This window comes from Protopterus annectens, chromosome 1.part2 (genome assembly GCF_019279795.1).
Source record: "Protopterus annectens isolate FY-2018-M chromosome 1.part2, PAN1.0, whole genome shotgun sequence".
NCBI classification, from domain to species: Eukaryota; Metazoa; Chordata; order Ceratodontiformes; family Protopteridae; genus Protopterus; species Protopterus annectens.
The window spans coordinates 362986709-363005775 of NC_056727.1; the positions used below are offsets into that span (position 1 = coordinate 362986709).

Sequence of the window (19067 nt, forward strand, 5' to 3'; positions counted from 1 at the left end):
ACTTGAAAAATATATATCTAAAGGAGCTAAAACTCTGTATCTAAATATACTAATTTTTAGACGACAAGGAAAACTAACAACTATCCTAGAGGGAGGAGAAAGAACTGAATAAAAAAATAGCTATCACTTATCATGAAAGTGATCGCAGTTCTCAGAAAACATGTCTGGTCCAACAGGTGGCAAATTAGATTCAAGGTAAATCAGATCCAATACCTGGTATAAGGCGCCAAGGTTTGATCAGATCAGATCAATTATAAAATCATCCATATATGCTGAATCAGATGAATGTAGACAACATTGGCTACATTACTGTATTTTTTTTTCATTTTCCTCAAAATCAAACATCTGATGCATACACAGGTAGCTATCTTTTGAGGGAAAAGTAACGAAATATGCCATTTCTATATGTCTGGCAATAAATATGTTATGCTATATTTTTTATAAAGTTCTGTCCCAGGCTGGCATCAGAAGGGTAAATAGAACTTGGCTTTTAGGGACAGGGGGTGAGGGGGTATGCTATATATACATATGGCAGTGGCAGCTTGAAATATATGACCGTGGGTATTTATGTCTTAATTTTCATCCCAATTTAATCCAGTGGGAATAAACAGAAAGGGACTCCCTACTTTTTTTTTTGGGGGGGGGTAGGGAGGCATGTACTATTCCCAGACATGATATATGCATCCTCACAAGCACTTGCCTTCTCGGTTTATTGTGAACTGTTGTTTGGTCAGGTTTAAGCAATAAAACCTGGACACAATTTGTTTCTTCCTTGAAATAAAAGTAATACTGAATTTATTTTCTGTATGGATGATTTTTGTTCAGGCTACAATTGGGTCAAATGATGGAAAAACTCTACAATACCTCACAGCATCTGTAACCCCATGGCTTCAGGATGCTCAGCATCCCCAGACACCCAGCATAAGTTGGTTATCATAATGCAGTCCTGGTCAGTTAGGCGTGCTGAAAGGATATGGGGAAAAACAAAGTAAGGAGTTAAAATACACTTCAGAGCATCTAGAACCCTCACAGAATCCTGCAATTTTACAGCTACTAATAATGAGGATAGACCTACTCATCTCAGATCACATGTTACCAAAATATAATACACCAGATACAGTCCATGAAATCTGTTAGGATTTTTTTTTTCCAATTTGTCAAATCATAGCTGTCAAAGCATACTGAGAACGAATTAAATTAAGAAATTCAGAATTTCATAAAGAAATGTATTTTAAAAAGTAGAAAATTCTTCAAGAAGCAGGATGTTTAAACTGTCTCTTTGGAAAGTGAGGTTACAAGGGGAAGCTAGGAAGGAAGAAAGAGTTAGATGCAGGGAGTCAAATAAGATTCTAGTCAATAAGCAATGCTTTGTGACACTATTACAAGGCCTTGCAAAATGATAATGCATACACTGTGAGGAATCTGACCTTTGATGTCAGAGTCACTCTACAGAAACTACATATTGTGCAACTTACCTGATAATGCCGCAGCCAAGTTTCAGAAACTCTAAGACTGACAACACCACCTCTTTCTCGCAACATAGTATAACATTCCAACAATGGCTGCAAAGAGAAAAACATGTAAATCAGTTACTGTAACTATGTTAATATAGTTTTTAAGAGAAATTCAGAGCAAATCTTACCTCTTTGTAAAGGCAGTACACAACAAATGGTCTAGATGGCGCAAGAAATTCCACTAATGAAAGGAGCAACTGGCACGGATGAAACCTACAAGCGATGATCAGCCTATAAAAGTTCAAGGTTAACACAATTATTACAACTTCCTGGGACACGAGGCAAACTTGACTGAAAAGCTAGGTGTAGTAGGATAATGAGAGATTAAGAAAACATGTCTCACTGGGAGGCATGAGGAGTACAGACCACGGACCACATAAGATTTCCCTTTTAAGATCTACTGCTGCAATAATCACCTTGTACCCAAGTACCATCTTTGGAAAAGTCAGCTGCAGGTAGCATCTTGAGCAGTACTTGAGAACTTTAGGGTGCAGGATAATTAGTTAAGGGCAACTACACCAAAAAGGACTATACCAGATACAGCATTGTATGTGCAGCTGAGTCAGCCAGCCAAAGATGAAAGCAAACAGTCTCTCCCATAAGGCAAAGGAAATTAAAAATTTAAAGGTTATGCAGGACTGCTTTGGACATGCATAGTGTCTAGACATTTACAACTGCAATCATTTACAGTTGTCATTGGGAAAGGGAATTTGACATAAAATGAATCAAACAACTTGTCAGAGTGCAATGATTTTCAAAAAACAAAGAAAAAAATGGGTTGTTATTGAGGACAATCCCACAAATTAAAAACAATATTTTCTGTGTCAACTCATAGGCTGAAAACTGTGGAGCTATTAAAACTGCTAGTAAATTAATTTAATGCAACATTAGTTAAACACTACATAAGGGCAGGCACCAAAATACATACCAATAACAAAGTATAAATGCAAATGAAGCAAAGGCTCGCCATAATGACATTCAACTACCACAGGACCCTTCAGAATCAATTGCAAAAAAAAAAACATCCAAAAAAATGTACATAGCATAGTGACAAAAAAAAAAATAGAGGGAGTTCATCAAAACTCAGCTTGTGGAGATTCCGCCTCCTTCCCCCTACATCAGTGTAACCTTGAAATCACACAGTCTCTCCCTGAAAAAAAATGTATTTCACTCATTCTGTCAGAAATTGAATATGACAATACTCAGACCCTTAAAATAAGTATCCCAGATGGTCATGAATTTGGTGTGGGTGTGGGGTATTACTTGAATATACTTGCAGCTGCTGGGGTTTGATTGCAGGTTTGAAGCCTGAGTGATCAAGCACAGCAGTAATGCGTTCATTCATACATTACCCACACCATGGCCATCTATTATGGCTGCTACATAACGGTTAAATTATCAGCAGTTTTTAATTGGAGTACAGTGTGTGTGTGTGTGTGTGTGTGTGTGTGTGTGTGTGTGTGTGTGTGTGTGTACATACACTTCAGTATGAAAACAGACCACTGTTTAGTTTTCTCTTCAGTACTGTTAATTTAGTTAAAATAATGTGGTATTGATTTAGTTACAGAGTAATAATTTTTGTACTTTTAATTTACCAAAAGTGTCTTGCGCTACATTTTAAGTACAGTATTTTACTGAATACAATGGCATTTGAGTTCTTTAATTGTTGCATGTTCACATACACATATTGGACTTTTTTTCTATTGTTTAACTTTTCCACTTTGCTTTGATTTTCTCTTTATTGTACTGCTAAGATGCTTCTGCTACTGGTAGGTGACAGCATACCTCTCAACCTGGAAACAATCTGGACAAAGGCCCATGAAAAATAGGCACAAATCTGTATGCGAATTAACAATTTGCATACATAATTATGTAACCCCACCCACTCCAATGGAATTATGGGATACCAACATTTAAACGCTAATCGAAGAACAGACAAAATATTAAACACAAAATATAACCAGAACATACCTCTCAATCTGTTGCAGCAGAGGCTCAAAAATAGGAACGATTTTAAATATTGTTCTTATAAAAACTTAGAAAGTTGATAAACAGGTATTGCACTAGCATGAATTTTCTGAAGGGTATGAAGTCTGAAACTCAAATGTCTGTCATTTTTCTGACTTCAATCCTCAATGATTTTCTAATGGTTTGCCAGAAAAACACAATTTATGAGAAATGGACCAAAAATATGAAAAGTACAGTTTTGTACCTACCATAAATGTAGATGTTCGAGTGTTCACACTGCTGCAGTCATCACACTTGGGTTATCTGCTGTCAAGCGGTCCCGCAGCAGGCCTGATTTCCAAAGTCTTGGTCCGGCGTCGGTTGCGGTCGCTTCTTCCCTGACGTCAGTGCGACAGGGGTATAAAAGAGGCAGCCGACACCATTTTCTACAATTTTTCTTACCCCAGATGTCAAGTGCCCACAAATAGGAAGGCAATACATAGTCCTAAGTAAAATACATAAGTAGAAACAATAGCTACAGCTGTAAGCAAATACACCATATAGAAATACATCATATAGATTGTATAAAAAGGGAGGTATAGATAAAACCCAGGTAAGAAGAGGGGATGGTGGGAGGGTAACCTGGACTGCAGCAGTGTGAACACTCAAACATCTACATTTATGGTAGGTACAAAACTGTACTATGTTCATCGTGTTACACTGCTGCAGTCATCACACTTGGGTTGAATCCCAAAGCTAAGGCTGGGTGGTTGGTACTAAACAGGGTTTGGAGAAGCTAGTAGGCCCCTGCAGAACTGCAGTGGCAAAGCCAGCTCTGGTGTTTGAGTATAGAGGTAAGTGGTAGTGCTTGGTGAAGGTGTGCACTGAACTCCAAGTTGCAGCCTCCAAACTAACCTTGGTTGGTACCCCTCTGAGGAAGGCTGCTGATGTTGCTGTAGCCCTGGTGGAATGGGGCCTAATGTTACCAGGTACAGGTTTCCCATGGTATGTGTAGCAGAAATGGATACAATGTCCTACCCATTTTGAAATGGTCTGTTTTGAGATAGTCTTTCCTTGTGATCCTGCAGCATAGGATACAAAGAGTTGGTCAGATTTTCTGAAAGCCTTAGTTTTATCCAAGTAGAAACGTAATTGCTTGTGAATGTCCAAAGAATGTAGGAGCCTTTCCCCTTTATTCTGGGAGTTTGGATAAAAGGTGGGTAAATGAATGGTTTGGTTTAGAGCCACACTGGATACCACCTTTGGCATAAAGGAAGGGTTAGTTCGTAAAGAGACTCTGTCTTGATGAAAAATGATGAAGGCTCCACTGCCATTAGGGCCTGTAGCTCTGAGACTCTTCGTGCTGAAATTATTGCTAGCAGCAGGGCAGTTTTGCATGATAAAAATTGTAAATTGGCTGTAAAAGCTGGTTCGAAGGGCGGTAGTGTCAATTTTTCCAAAACAAAATTGAGGTCCCAAGTTGGTGTGGTGCTCTCCGGGGCAGTCTTATGTTCTTAGCTCCTCTGAGGTACTGTCTTAGTAATGGATGTGAAAATATAGGAGGATCCGTGCTGAAACAGCTGAAGCGTGGATCTCAATAGATAAAAGGAAAGGCCTTTGTGCAACATCTCAGTTAAATATTGCAGAATCTGAGGAATATTTGGGACAAGAGGATTTTGGCCTTTAGCCTGGTTCCAGGCGCAGAATCTTTTCCATTTTTCTGAGTAGGTTTTCCTGGTGCTGGGTCTCCTGGCCTCCACAATGACATCCATAACAGCTTTAGAGAGAAGTGTTGACTGGTTGTTTAGGTAACCTGCCATGCAGCCAGATTTAAAGTCTTGAGCTGGCTGTGTGGAATCCGATTGTTTTGCTGAGTCAGCAGGTGAGGAATTTGAGGTAAAATCCATGGTGGGCCTTGAGCCATGTTCCTTAATACTGGATACCAGTGTTGGTGTGGCCAGTCTGGAGCAATGAGTATCATTTGTGGCCTCTCTAATCTGGCTTTCAGCAGCACCTTTGCCAGAAGAGGCAGTGGAGGAAAGGCATACACTGTTAATGTTTTCCAACTGAATGAGAGGGTGTCCACTTTCCAAGCTAGTGTGTGGTATGTCCTTGTGCAAAATTTCCGTAGTTGGTAGTTTTGGGGGGAGGCAAACAGATCTATGTCTGGGCTCCCCCATTTTTGAGTTATCATTGTGAATACTTGTGGATCTAGTTTCCACTCGTGAGGATCCATTATATTTCTGCTTAGTTCGTCTGCCAATGTATTTTTCTTTCCTGGCAGGAATTGTGCTTGTAGTTGAACTTGGTAGGTCAGTGCTGTGTTCCACAAGGTCATTGCTTGCCTGCATAGGGGGTAGGAATGTGTGCCCCCTTGTTTGTTTATGTACCACATCACTGTGGTGATGTCCGTCTTTATTAGAAGTTGTCCTGGATGTAGGAGGTCCTTGAAAGCTGTTAGGGCATTTTGTACAGCTAGCATCTCTTTTTGATTGATGTGGAGATGCATTTGATCTGCAGACCACTTGCCCTGAATACACTGTCCTGCCATGTGTGCTCCCCAGGCGTAATCCGATACATCTGCTGTTATTGTTTGCCTGGCTGTGGGTAAGGTGAAAGGCTGACCCTTGTTGAGGTGACATGCCTGAGCCCACAATAGAAACTCCTGTTGAAGGCAGGGAATGAGTGGTATTATTGTTTCCAAGCAGTGGCTGTGTTGAGTCCATACGCTTTTCAGGTACCATTGTAATTTCCTCATATGTAGCTTGGCATATGGAATTAGTAGTATGCAAGATGCCATGAATCCTAAGGCCTGCAGAATTTTTCTTGCAGGGAGTTGGGTCTTTGTTGCCATCATTTTGAAGTATTGAGTCAGTTGTCCTTGCTTGTCTGGCATGAGATAAGCCATCTGGGCCATTGTATTTAAGCTGGCACCCAGGAATATTATGTCTTGTGAGGGCACTAGTTTTGACTTTTTTTCATTTACTGTGTACCCTAGGCAACTTAGTAGGTTTTTTACAAACGCCAGATGTTTTAAAAGAATGTCCTCGCTTTCTGCTTGAATAAGGCAGTCATCCAGGTATGGATATATTTGAATTTCTCTTTGTCTGCAGTATGCAATTACTGGTGCCAGGCATTTTGTGAAGACCCTGGGCGCAGTAGATAAGCCAAAGGGCAGTGCAGAGAATTGGTAATGAGTTGAACCTGCTATAAATCGGGTCACCCTACAGGCAGTCTAAATACCTTCACAGAGTTCAATCTTGTGGGAGATTCTCTTAGCAGGTCCAGGATGCAGCCTCATGAATGGATACTTCATAGAGATGTGTTTCTGGATGTAGTTCATCAATGGGGAATTCCTCAAGTGGATCTTTTTGCCTCCCCTCTCAACTGACAGCTCTCTTAGTTCTGTTCCAGAGTCCCAAGTCCTTTGGCTTGGAAAGTGGATGCCATGTCTCTGTTTTGAAAGGGAATGTTCCTGTATGCCTTTCCTCCCCTTCATCATCTTCCCAAGATCCTTTACAGGATCAAGGAAGACTCTCCAAAAATCTTGTTGAGATTGCTTTTGGCCCAGACAATAGTGTATTCCCCTGTTAATCTATCTAGCCAGGGGCAATCGCAAATTACCTCATCACATGGATCTTCTCACACAGAACAGTGGATCTCTCCTTTTCCCTCACCTACCCACTTTTCAACTGACATTTTGGGTGATAGTGACCAGTTTTCTGAGTATATGCTTAGGGTCCTACAGGAAACCCACTACCAGAAAATCATGTATATGCAAGAGATTTTCTGTCGTGTCTTCATCTTCACCAGGATCCATTTTTACTGGATTCCCCTTCGATGTCCTTCCATATCACTGTTGGCAGTATTATTTTACAACAGGGATCCCCTGCCAAGGGCAGCCTGATGTCAGGCCAGTTTACCAAAGCCTGTAGGTTGTAATAGGTACATCGTACATCACACTTATGTTCCCTGCATGTGGCGTAGGGCATAAAGTTGACATACGGGCGTACCATCCTCCGAACTGAAAAGCCCCAGTAGGAATGACAGTCTAAGGATATAAAGAGGTAACAGGTACATCCAGAAGGAGAAGAGGAACAGGGAGGAGGGAGCAAGCAAATACTGCAACAGTGAATAGGGCATCTACTGTTATGATAAGATTGTACACAACTTTACTATATCCTTCCATGTCTGCAGTATTTTTAACAATAGGGAGAGTATAAGAGCTCAGGATGAAAGATGAGAGGAGAAAGTACCATCAAGGGCCATCAAGAAAACCATGTAGGATAGCCCTGGAAAAAACAGCTCTAGCCCTAGAAATGACATTTGACTTGTGCTTGGTAAAGGTATGTACAGAAGTCTAGGTGTCTGCCTCAAGAAGAGAATTTGTATCCAAACCCTTGAAAAAAGTACCAGAAGAAGCCACAGCTCTGGTAGAATGAGCGTTAGCAGAAGAAGGAATGCTTTTCCCATGAAAGGAATAACAAAAAGAATAGGCTTTAGGTATCAAAGAAGAAATGGTTTGTTTGGAAACAGCCAAACCTAAAGAGCTAGGATGAACTGAAACAAAAAGCTGCTCAAATTTACAAATTGCTTTAGTTTTATCCAAATAATATTGGAGTTGTCTATGTAAATCCAAGGTGTGAAGAACCTTCTCACTAGCAGATTGTGGAGAAGGGAATTTTTTTAAGCTTGTTTCCTGCCTTTTCTGTAACTAGTCTAGCCCAGACACAGATTTGCTGTATCCAGGACTGCTTGTAAGCTTCTGAACCCCCCCCCCCCAAGCCTTTCTGTGTTGGAGGGAAACCTTCTAGCTTATCAGTGGGAGTGGTAAGCACTAGGTAGCATATCTACCACAAGAGTGGTTTCTGGCCCAGAAATTGTAGTTTATTGGCCGTTTGGGCAGTTTTTCCATCTCTTTCAACTTTCTGGTTTAAAAGCCCACATTTGCGCTTGTTTCCCACCTTTCTTTTAACTAGTCTAGTCCAGATACAGATTTGCTGTATCCAGGACTGTTTGTAAGCTTCTGAGCCTTCCAAGCCTTTTTGTGTTGGAGGGAAGCATTCTAGCTTATCAGTGGGGTGATAAGCACTAGGTAGCTTATCTACCACAAGATCCAGGTACAGATTCTTAGTTTTAGCACCTGAATTTGCTTATTCATGCTCAGCACTTGTTCAGAACTTGTTGTTAGCACTAAATAAGCTACAAATTACTTCCAGCACTCATCCTTCCTCTTTACCTAGAGTAAAACCGTTTTTGTACTTACTTTCCTCACTTGCTTAGAGAAAAACAGCTCTTATATTCACTTTCCTCACTTGTCTAGAGGAAAGTATTTTTTTATTCAGGCATGTCCAAGGGTCGGCTTTCAGTGTTCTCTCCTGTCTATCTGATGAATTTGGGCATCTTGGGGCAGTGTAGTAATTGCCTCATGTACACAGACAACCCTCTCTACTCCTACTTACCCAAGACCACAACCTATGAGCGATGCACTTATCCAACCAAGACTGAACTTGACAGTCAAGAGGAGAAGGTAAACACTTGCATCACACCACCCTCCTCACATAGTCCCACTAAACCTACACCACCAAAATCCACACATAGAAACGCAAAAACATTTATGGAGGCACTCAATGATAATCTGCTCAAGCAACAGGGACCTCCAAAACAGAAACGCAAGCAACCTCCACCCCCCAACACAACCCAAATGACACATACCCCACAGACTCAGTGTGCCACTCAACCACAGCCCATAAGGCAAAACAACGTACCCAACACACTATAGTCATAGGTGACTCTATAGTCAGGCACATGGATCTCCTACTCACCAGGCTAAACAAGGAGAAGGTTACGGTCAGCTGCCTGTCAGGTCCCAGGATCTGCCACATAACCCACGCACTCAGGTCACTCCACAACAAGTACAAATATGACTGTGTCATTGTCCATGTTGGTGTGAATGACGTGAGACATACCTCCCTGGACTACATGGAAAGAGACATGGAAGATCTCTCCAATCTTGTAGCCCAGGCAGGTATGACCCTAGCCCTGAGTAGCATCCTGCCACCACCCAGAATGATACCGCAGTCCAAGGACAAAATGAATGACTTCAACAATTGGCTAAGCTTTTGGTGTCAATATAAGGGGAATCCAATATCTGTCTGCCTGGGATGACATGGTCGACAGACCACTATGCTTTGCCAGAGATGGCCTGCATCTGTAGCCCCTTGGATTCCGGATACTTGCTAAGGCTTTTGCTGCCCCTATAGTGCCTTTTTTACGCAAGGTTCAAATGACAAATATGCAAGAAGTCTAAATCTCAAAATGTACTCTCTCGAGGCACTCCTTAAAATGGAGAACATCGATATCTGTGCTCCAGAGAGCACCCCTGCATTACCAGGCTATAACTTATACCACAGTTTTCGGCCACCTAACCTGGACCGGAACACCAAAGACGGAGGTGTGTCCACATTCATTAAGGATATCCACACCTCCAGGCTAGTTGCTCAGCATAAGGCATCCGAGGTTATCCAAGTGCAACTAACTCTGGGCAAAATTGCAGTCCAAATTGTAGCTTGCTACACATCCCCCACCATGCCCCAGGATTCCCACTCCTCTTTTCTTGATATACTGGAAAATATTAGAGTTCAACCAAACATCCTAATAATGAGCGATTTCAACTACCCCAACATTAACTGGGAAAACTACTCATTTACCAACTCCTTCACTCCATGCTTTCTGGAATTCATAAATTCCAATGCCCTGGATCAACTTATTCACACCCCCACCAGGGGCAACAGAATCCTAGACATAGTCATTACAACCATGAGTGACTGGTGTTCCACACCTGAAGTCCACTCCTTGTTTGTCAGATCCGACCATAAGCTAATCACCCTAGATATCCACATCCCTCCCCCACCATCCATTAAGGAAATCACGGTAAAATTTCTCCAAAGCCAACTTCATGCCTCTTAAGACAGAAGTGGCGAACTTCATGACACCCATGCAGATGGACAATAGAGTTATGACTGAAGCACTAACACAGAATGCCTTTGGCTAACAAACTTTGCAGATGACTGCAAACTAGGAGCCATAGTTGAGTCCCCAAATGATGTGGACATCCTACAGAAGGGCCTCACTGAGACAGATGCCTGGTGTCAGAGCCATAGCCTCAAGCTCAATGCCAAAAAGTGCTTTGTCATCCCCTTTTTGGTAAAAACTCTCTACCTATGAACTACCATATAGGCAGCTGTCTACTTAATGCCGAATGTGTGATGAGACCTGGGGATCCAGGTGGACAGTAGTCTCTCCTTTGATAATTACATCACCACAGTAGTCAGGAAATCCTTCTGCGTGGCACACCTCATCACAAAAGGGTTCTCATCTAGGAAAAAAGAAGTCATTGTTCCCCTCTACTCGACACTCATTAGACCCATTATAGAGTACAATGCCCCTTTTGGAATGTACCTCACAAGACATCTGCAGCAGCTGGAAAGGCCACAGAAGTACCTCACAAAGAGGATTACTGGCTTCAAACAGATGCCCTACACTCACCGTCTCAAAAAACACCAGCTTTACTCTGTAGCATATCGCCTACTCCAAGGTGATCTCTGCCTAACATAAAGCTATGTCAAACCCAGAACTGTTGGACATGCTACACCTAAAGAAATCCCAATCTCTCCGAGCTACATGCTCTAGGGACCTAACCCTTGTCACCACAATAAATGGGACATGCTGGAGGGATAGATTCCTGTCCTAGAGACTTCCCATACTCTGGAACAAGCTATCCGTCTATGTCAAGCAAAGTTCCTCATTAGCACTCTTCAAGAAAAATCTTGATAAGTGGATGGGAAATAGGAAATACACCCGGAGGATCACTTCTGTGGCTCTGCTCGACAGGGGCACAGGAAAATAACTTTCTTGGGTGGCGTAAGCCAGGGAAACTTGTTGGCTAGGCTTACTTTAGGCCCTTGGGCCGATAGCCTAGTACCTACCTATGAACCTATGAACCTATGTATCTTCTGCAATTTTGGCTGATAGGGACATGCAGGTATGCCTCCTTGAGGTCCAACGTTACTAGCCAAGCCTTCTTGCCCAGCATGGGAAGAAGTTGCTGTAGTGTGAGCATCTTGAATTTGGGTACTTCCAGGTATGTGTTTAGAATTGAAAGGTCCAGAATGGGTCTCCAGGCTTTGTCCTTTCGGGGAACCAGAAAGAGTCTTGAGTAAAATCCTTGTCCTTGCTCCTGTGTAGGAACCTGTTGAATGGCTCTCATATCCATGAGTGCTGTAATTTGTCTTTGAGCCTCTGCCCATTGATTTGGTGGCAGGCTTGGCATTCCTTTTATCTTTGGTAAAGTGTGAAAGTGGAACCTGTATCCTTGAGACACAATATTTAGGACCCATTTGTCTTTTGTGATGATGTGCCAATTGCCTGCAAAAAGTGCAAGTTTTCCTCCCAAGGGAGCTGCCAAGAAGGATTTGCTTGGCAGTCTGAGGGGTAAGTTATTGTGATTGTCTTCTGGTAGTTTGAGACCTGTCTTCTCCTCCTTTCTGGGTTGTGGCACCCCATTGTCGAGGCTTGTAAGAGCCTTGTGGCTGTCCTCTGCCCCTTGGGCATCTGTATTTGCCCCTCTGTGGTCTGTCAGAAGTTGGAAAGGACCAGTTTTGGTTGGCCAATTTCTGCTGAAACGAGGGGGTTGAACCTGTAAAAAATCCTCGACTGTCTGCATAGATTTTGCCTTATCCTCCATTTTCTTTAAAACCTCTTCTGCTTTCACACCAAATAAAACATCCTGCTGTAAAGGTGCATCCAATAACTTTGCTTTAACATGATCAGGTAAAGTTTGTTCTTTTAAACAAGCATGCCTACGAATGACAGACCCTGTTACTGCTGCTCTACAAGAAGCTCCAAATGAATCAAAGCCACATTGCAAAGTATGTTTTCCCACTTGTTCTGCTGCATGCAACAAATCTTGCATTTCCTTGTAATCAGGCTGCTCTGTATGTGTGATCATTTTTTGTTTTAATTGAGACATCAAATATTGTTGATATTTCAGCATGTGAAACTGGCAATTTAAGGCCCTCATAGCTAGAGTAGCTGAGGTATATACTTTCTTTCCCCATCTGTCTAGTGCTCTAGAATCCCTTTCAGAGCGTACAGGATTTTTAGCAAAAGAGGTCTTAACCCTTTTGGGACCCTGGGAAATGGTTTCTGGGTCAGCAAAAGGGCTTTTATATAGGAATTTGTGAGAGTCAGGGACTCTGTAGTATCTGTCTGGTTTGGCTGGTGCAGGAGGTAATGAATTTGGGTTAAGGCTAGATTCTGAATAAACATCATCCACAATGTCTAACACAGGTGGAATAGCAAGGGGTCTGTGCTGGGGTAGTAAAAGGAACTCTCGGAGCCTTTTCTTAGAATCAGAGTAATCCTGGCCTTCCCAGTGGAAATGTTCCCTCATGGTATGTAAAGCTTCCCCAAAAAGAGTAGTCTTCTGGGGGAGATGCTGAAGGAATAGACTCTTCAGCATCAGAGTCTTCATAAGGGGGAAATGAGTATTCCGGTTCCTCAGAAGAATCTGAGGAAATGGAAACCTGGTCAGACGAAGCGTAGTCCTCCTCCTGTCTAGGCCTTTTGTCAGGAGGGGGATGGGAACCCCTGATTAGGGTAATTAAGTCTTCAGCCATCTTAAACATCTGTTTCTTAGGCATGGGGCCTTGTACTGGAGACTGCTGTACAAGCTTCCTTACTTTTAAAGGAGTTTTCAGCTTTGCATAGGATTTAATAGTACGTGTAATTGGTCTGAAGACAACTTCAGCAACTGAAGGCCTTTCAACTACACCGGAATCCCCTTCAGTCATGGAGTCGGAAGGGCCTAAAGATGAAGGCTCTGGAGGCCCAGCAATCTCTACTTGGGAGTCGGATGCAGCCTGGGGTTCTAAATCAGTGGTAGTCAGGGGCTGCGTGGGCGCCTCACTGAAAACCGGAGAACCGGCGACTGGCCTAGCAGCGGCCTCGGTGTCTGGTTTGGGTCTCGGCTGCCTGTCCTTATCTTTGTGCTTTTTATGCATCCTGGTCGTCGGTTGCTCCGACGGCATGGTATAATTACATTTTCTACCAAAATAATGTCGGGCGAAATCAAACCGACGTTTAATAGTTCGTTTGTTAAACCTAGCACAAAATCGACAACCTGTGATGTCGTGGTCTGGGCCTAGGCAAGGAATACAATAAGAATGAAAATCCTTATGAGGTATTTGCTTCCCACAAGAAATGCAATTATTAACTTTTTCTGACATCGGTCTGAGGCAAGAAAAGGTTCCTCAATGGGGTACTTAGCTTTATTGAAGACTTTGGTCTGAAATTCGATTTGAAAATCTCAGGAGTCGGCCGACCGGCACTTACGAACTGCTTCTGCTTCGGGCAACGCGCGGCATGGCATCGGCTGCCTCTTTTATACCCCTGTCACACTGACGTCAGGGAAGAAGCAACCACAATAGACGCCGGACCAAGACTTTGGAACTCAGGCCAGCTGCGGGACCACCTGACGGCATATAACCCAAGTGTGATGACTGCAGCAGTGTAACACGATGAACATCAAAAATCTGGACAGTTGAGAGGTATGAAATGAGTGCAAACATGCTCTCCTGAATCATATGCTTTCACTGCTTCTTTCTTTCTTATAGCTTGTTACTGAAATTGCCCATTCTGAATCAGTCCACTCACTTCATTTGAACACCTCAAGCTGCTCTAGCACAAGAAGGTTGGTAACATAGGTAGATATAACCATTAACCCCTTGGCAGCAGAACCAGGGAAAAATCATAGACAAACCTTTTAGATTTCAAATGAGTTGCCAGGATTCTTTTGTACTGTCAGACTTTCACATTGTTGCAACACAACATTGGCACTTCACACCACTATCGCACTAGAATTAATAAGGATTCAAGTCAGCTTCTTTTAGGAGTTGCCTTTCTCTAAATAAATGTGGAAAACTGCTAGACTACCTTACAAAATCTTATTTTTATAGCAAATGACCCAATATGTTGCAAGAAAAATATTTGCTAATTTGTCTTTAAAAAAACTGCATAATTTCTTTTCACAAATTCACACCTAGTTTTGATTCCCCTCACTCCATATGCTACATTCATCTCCATGCTCCTGCACCATCTCACTGCAGAGAGGTGATCGTTCAGTACAACTAACAGCAAGTACAGTTTTTCTCCAAAAAATACTCTCCGTACCACCCACAGTGCTTCATCCAGTAATGCAAGTGTTGCTTGTACATGGTTACACACAAACAACACTAACTCAAGACATTGCCCATTCACTCTCAGCCTTAATGCATGTGCATACAAGGTACACCCTCCAACTACCAAGGCACTGCCCGACCTGTTCCAGGCTTCCGCTCAGCCTTCGCATTATATCCTTTGACAAGGCAATATATTCGGTGTGCAAAAATGACACTGACTGCTGTATGAATAAGTGGCATTTCACCAACAAGCAAGCAAGAATAGCCGAATAAACTGACCATTCACCCACTTGGCTTGAACTGCAGTGTAGCACAATAACAAGGATCCTAAATCCTACACCAAAGCTAAGACTAACTTGCAAGCAAGTAAAGTAGATCGAAACCTGCCCGAACCCAAATTCAGGGTGACACCGACTACAAAACCACACTAAAAATCTGTGCTACAGATACAAATAAGTAAACTAATTCAGATCCATTCAGATACCAGTCCAAAAACGCAAAATAATAATAATATTTTCAAAAACTATAAACTAATCCTGAAGGCGCTTAAGTGCAATTCTGAAGTAAAAAGATTAACGGCTTACTTTTTGTAACCGTAGTCCTAAGAAGTAAGAATGCTCACTGCCATTGAAGAGTGGCAAGCCAGAAACCTTTGCCCAGACAGGTTAATGCATTGCAAACTCTTTTTTTTTACTGGCTCACTTCATAACTGCACTCTTGGTGCCAAACTAAGACAGTTTCCTTGACGATACCCAATGAAAAAAGCTACTTTAGCTACAGCCCTTTTGAAAGACAGACACTTGTGTAACTGGTATTTGCAGGAGGCCAGGTGCTTACCTTACACTTTTGCAAATGGTCAAGAGCCAAACTTTACCTATACCAAACTACAACTGGTAGAAGTTACAGCATTTTATTTTAAAATTCCATCGTGCTTATCTGTCAAATGAGTTGTCTATCCCCTGGTTATCAGAGTGCGGCATACCCCCAATGGTACTGATTTTTGGTGTTTCTTTAAAGCTGGTGGGTAGGTATTTCCTTTCAGCCTAACCTGACTGGCTGGACTACCGAAAGCCAGTTGAAAAAATAAAAAGAACAACCTGTAGCTCGAGTTCTGCATTCTGCTGAGCAGATCCTCACACACCTTCAGCTGCACAGACTTGAAAGTCCAGTTTCTCAGGAGAGTTACAACAATGCAAAGGGGTGTTTGATTGGATCAGCTATATCACAAGAGACAGACAAGCAAGTGATCATTCAAGTTTGGGCTGTGGTGTAAGGGGCTCCAACCATGAGAAGAGTGGTGGGGACTCTCTTATTTCTGTAGGTGACCAGGGCTGAATAGCACTCATTCTTTATGCTAAGACTGACAAGTTGATAATCAGTAGCCCTTACGCCTGGTAGCTTGAGCTGCTGGGCTGCAAAAGTAGGACTTACTCTTTAAGCTCTAAGTTCGTCCTACCTGTTCCATTACAGTGAGTTGTTGCACTTAGGTAATGCATTACAATTTGAGCCACTTGGCTCTTTGTTGTATAAGGAAACACACGCAAATGGTTCTCATATTAGAGATGCGTATGACTCCGATGATGTTAACAAAAGGGCATTATTCCTGTCCCAGTGCCTGCCATCTTCTCTTCTCAGCACCTAAAAAATTTAAAATCTTTTCTTCATTTAAAAAAAAAAAAAAACTTTAAATGCACTACTTGCGCTAGATCCTCATTCTGCAGGAAAGTTGTTTTTTTTTCAAACAGCTTTTTATATCAGATATGCGACATACCAAGTAATTCTGAAGTGACACTTGTAGTACTGGTGTTAGTGAGGAAGACTGGATTTAGAACACTGATAATGTTATCAAAAATTTAATTAAGTCTCACACATTTCTTAACTCACATACATGCCTCCATGTTAAAATGCATCTGGGAACGATTACACATTTGCTCAATGGCACACGCACAAGCTCTCTCTCTCTCACACACACACACACACACACACACACACACACACACACACACACACACACACACAGTGTTGCCACCTTTTCAAATGCCCAAAGTGGGACATTTTCTGTAGAAATGTCCGATTTTCCAAGACAAAACATGCCCACAGCCAGTGCAAAGTATAGAACTTTACTTTTTTGCACAAATAAAAGCTTATTCTAGTAACATTTGAGTTGCTTATGCTACTTCACATAACATACAGGAGTTTCATATATAAAATAACTGTTTTATGCAACTATTAAAGAAAACTTAGGAAATATTTTTGTCTTGAAATCTCAGGACATTTGCTATTTTTTTGATTTTTTTTTTTTGCAGGACACAACTGCCCAAAGAGGGACTGTCCCTCACAAAGTGGGACAGGTGATAAACCTACACACACTTTCTTTCATAAAGCCCCCTGCAAATTAATTCCTGTTTTCTTGCTATTTTTAGCAACCCCATTCAGTTTCTACAATAGTAACTTTAAAAAACACAAACTGTTTAGGAATGTCTCCAAATTCCCTTACCATTTTCCTCAGTGTTTTTTACAAGCATAAGATGTTTTACCAACTACTAAATATAATCCTGGGTGTTGACTAGAGTATCTATGATATTACATTGGGATGAAATGGCTAGGCTTGAAATGACCTCTGGGTTGATAGCCTAGTAAACTCCTATGATCCTAAGCAAGTCAAACTAAAACTAATATCATGCGGCATGCCGACAGGTAAAGCAAGATGTTAAGCAGAAAATGCATGCAAACTGAAAACTAATTAGATACATCCTGTAATCCTGAGCGGCCGGAGCTCGACTCTCCATACCTTCACATTTTACTTGTTTTCTTCTGAGCATCATTCCCAAAGAGGCATTTGTGCGTGAATGCATACTTTACAAGCGTTTCTGTTTTTCAGGGGAAGCCCCTAATTTTGGCTCAAATTGTCCCGCCTGAGAGTCTGACAGGCAGTGATGTCATCACCCACACCCCTGTCGTCCATAACTTACATTTATGGGGGGGGGTCAAGATTTAAAGGGGCCACTTGGGAAATTTGTGGCATCTCATTATTTTGCCCTCAATGCTGGCAAATACTGAGGAATTCGGTACAGTTGAGAGGTACGAGTTAGAGTTAGGGCTAGGGTTTCAGTTTACATTGTGATGACTGCCTTTTTTGTGTGTTAACATTTACTTTCACTACCTTTTTCTTTTAGTTTGCGTATGTGTGATGTTTGGTTGTTTAAGGAAAGTTGTCTGCTTTCACTTCAATCTGACAAGAGTTATGCCACAACCTAAGTAAGGATGAGAGATGGCTCATAACATACAGTTTCCTTCCATTATGTGGCTGCACTAATCTCTCCCCCTCTCCTCATCTCTTTTTCATTAGATATAAACAAACTTGCTCCAGCACCAACTCACCATAAAGGTGACATGGCAGCTGCAGCTCATTTGTAATTATTTCATATACAATCATAGATGTAAAACCAATTACTGATTATGGTATGTGGTTTGTATTACAATACAGCAAATTAAAGTAACAGTCATCCAAAAAGTGCTCACTAGTACTTACCTGTAAAAGGGTGATGGGTATTACTGCATGTGCAATTGGTCTAGAAGATACCATTGTATTTCTACAATTATGGACCAGTGCAAAACTTGTCTGATGATTTGGAGCAACACCTTCAGCTTGCTTCCAAAACAGACAAGCCTGCTGTCCGTCTTAAATGTAAATTAACAAGGTTGCAAAGACAAGGCCCACCTACTGAGCTTTGCCTTACCATCCGGCTATTGATATAAACAGAACAGAAGCATGATCTGTTATCAGATTGAATTACTTTAAAGGAACAAACTTGCCCACTTGATGGTTAGGTATTCTACGTTGATCACAGAACACTTAGCCTCTGTTTTGCTTCCTTTTCAACAGAAGAAACAATACTCTATGTTCCTTAAGATTAAAGTTTTGTCAGAGCACTGCTGCAGACAACAAATGGTTTACTAAAAATCAGAAGAAAATGTTAGCACAGGCTCTAGTTTAATGTTTCCTTCAACAGTTTAAAAGCAGTGCCTACTTCTACTGCCCACCTTATTTTGAGGGGCCTCTTATTTTTGGTTAGTTCTGTGAGGAAACATATCATGCAAAATGGAGCATGACATTCCAGTACCCCTCTAGCCTTAAAAAGCCCTCTCCTGATTTGAGTTGCTGAGACAGACCCGTTTTTTTAATGCTTCTATCTTTTCTTCCCAGGGAGCCAGGGGATTTAACAATTTCTCTTCTTATATCACACCAAAGGTCAGAGGTGAACCTACTATTCTTTGGGTTTCCCCTAGCTAATACTGCAGTTTGCCCAATTTAGTTTCCCTACTATTTCAAATGGATCCTTCCACTTAGTCAAAAGTTTGTTTT

The 19067-nt window shown here is 41.7% G+C and overlaps 1 protein-coding gene across 1 annotated transcript in view; it reads right to left on the minus strand.

Annotated features, from left to right (window-relative positions):
• Positions 1-19067, minus strand: part of TRMT6 (tRNA methyltransferase 6 non-catalytic subunit) — a 742618-nt gene that overhangs the window by 49547 nt on the left and 674004 nt on the right. The window contains exons 11-12 of the mRNA XM_044056438.1: positions 1643-1745; positions 1476-1562 (exon numbers count right to left, since the gene is read on the minus strand). Coding sequence (XP_043912373.1) covers positions 1476-1562; positions 1643-1745 — 190 coding nt within the window. The remainder of the gene's footprint in view (positions 1-1475; positions 1563-1642; positions 1746-19067) is intronic.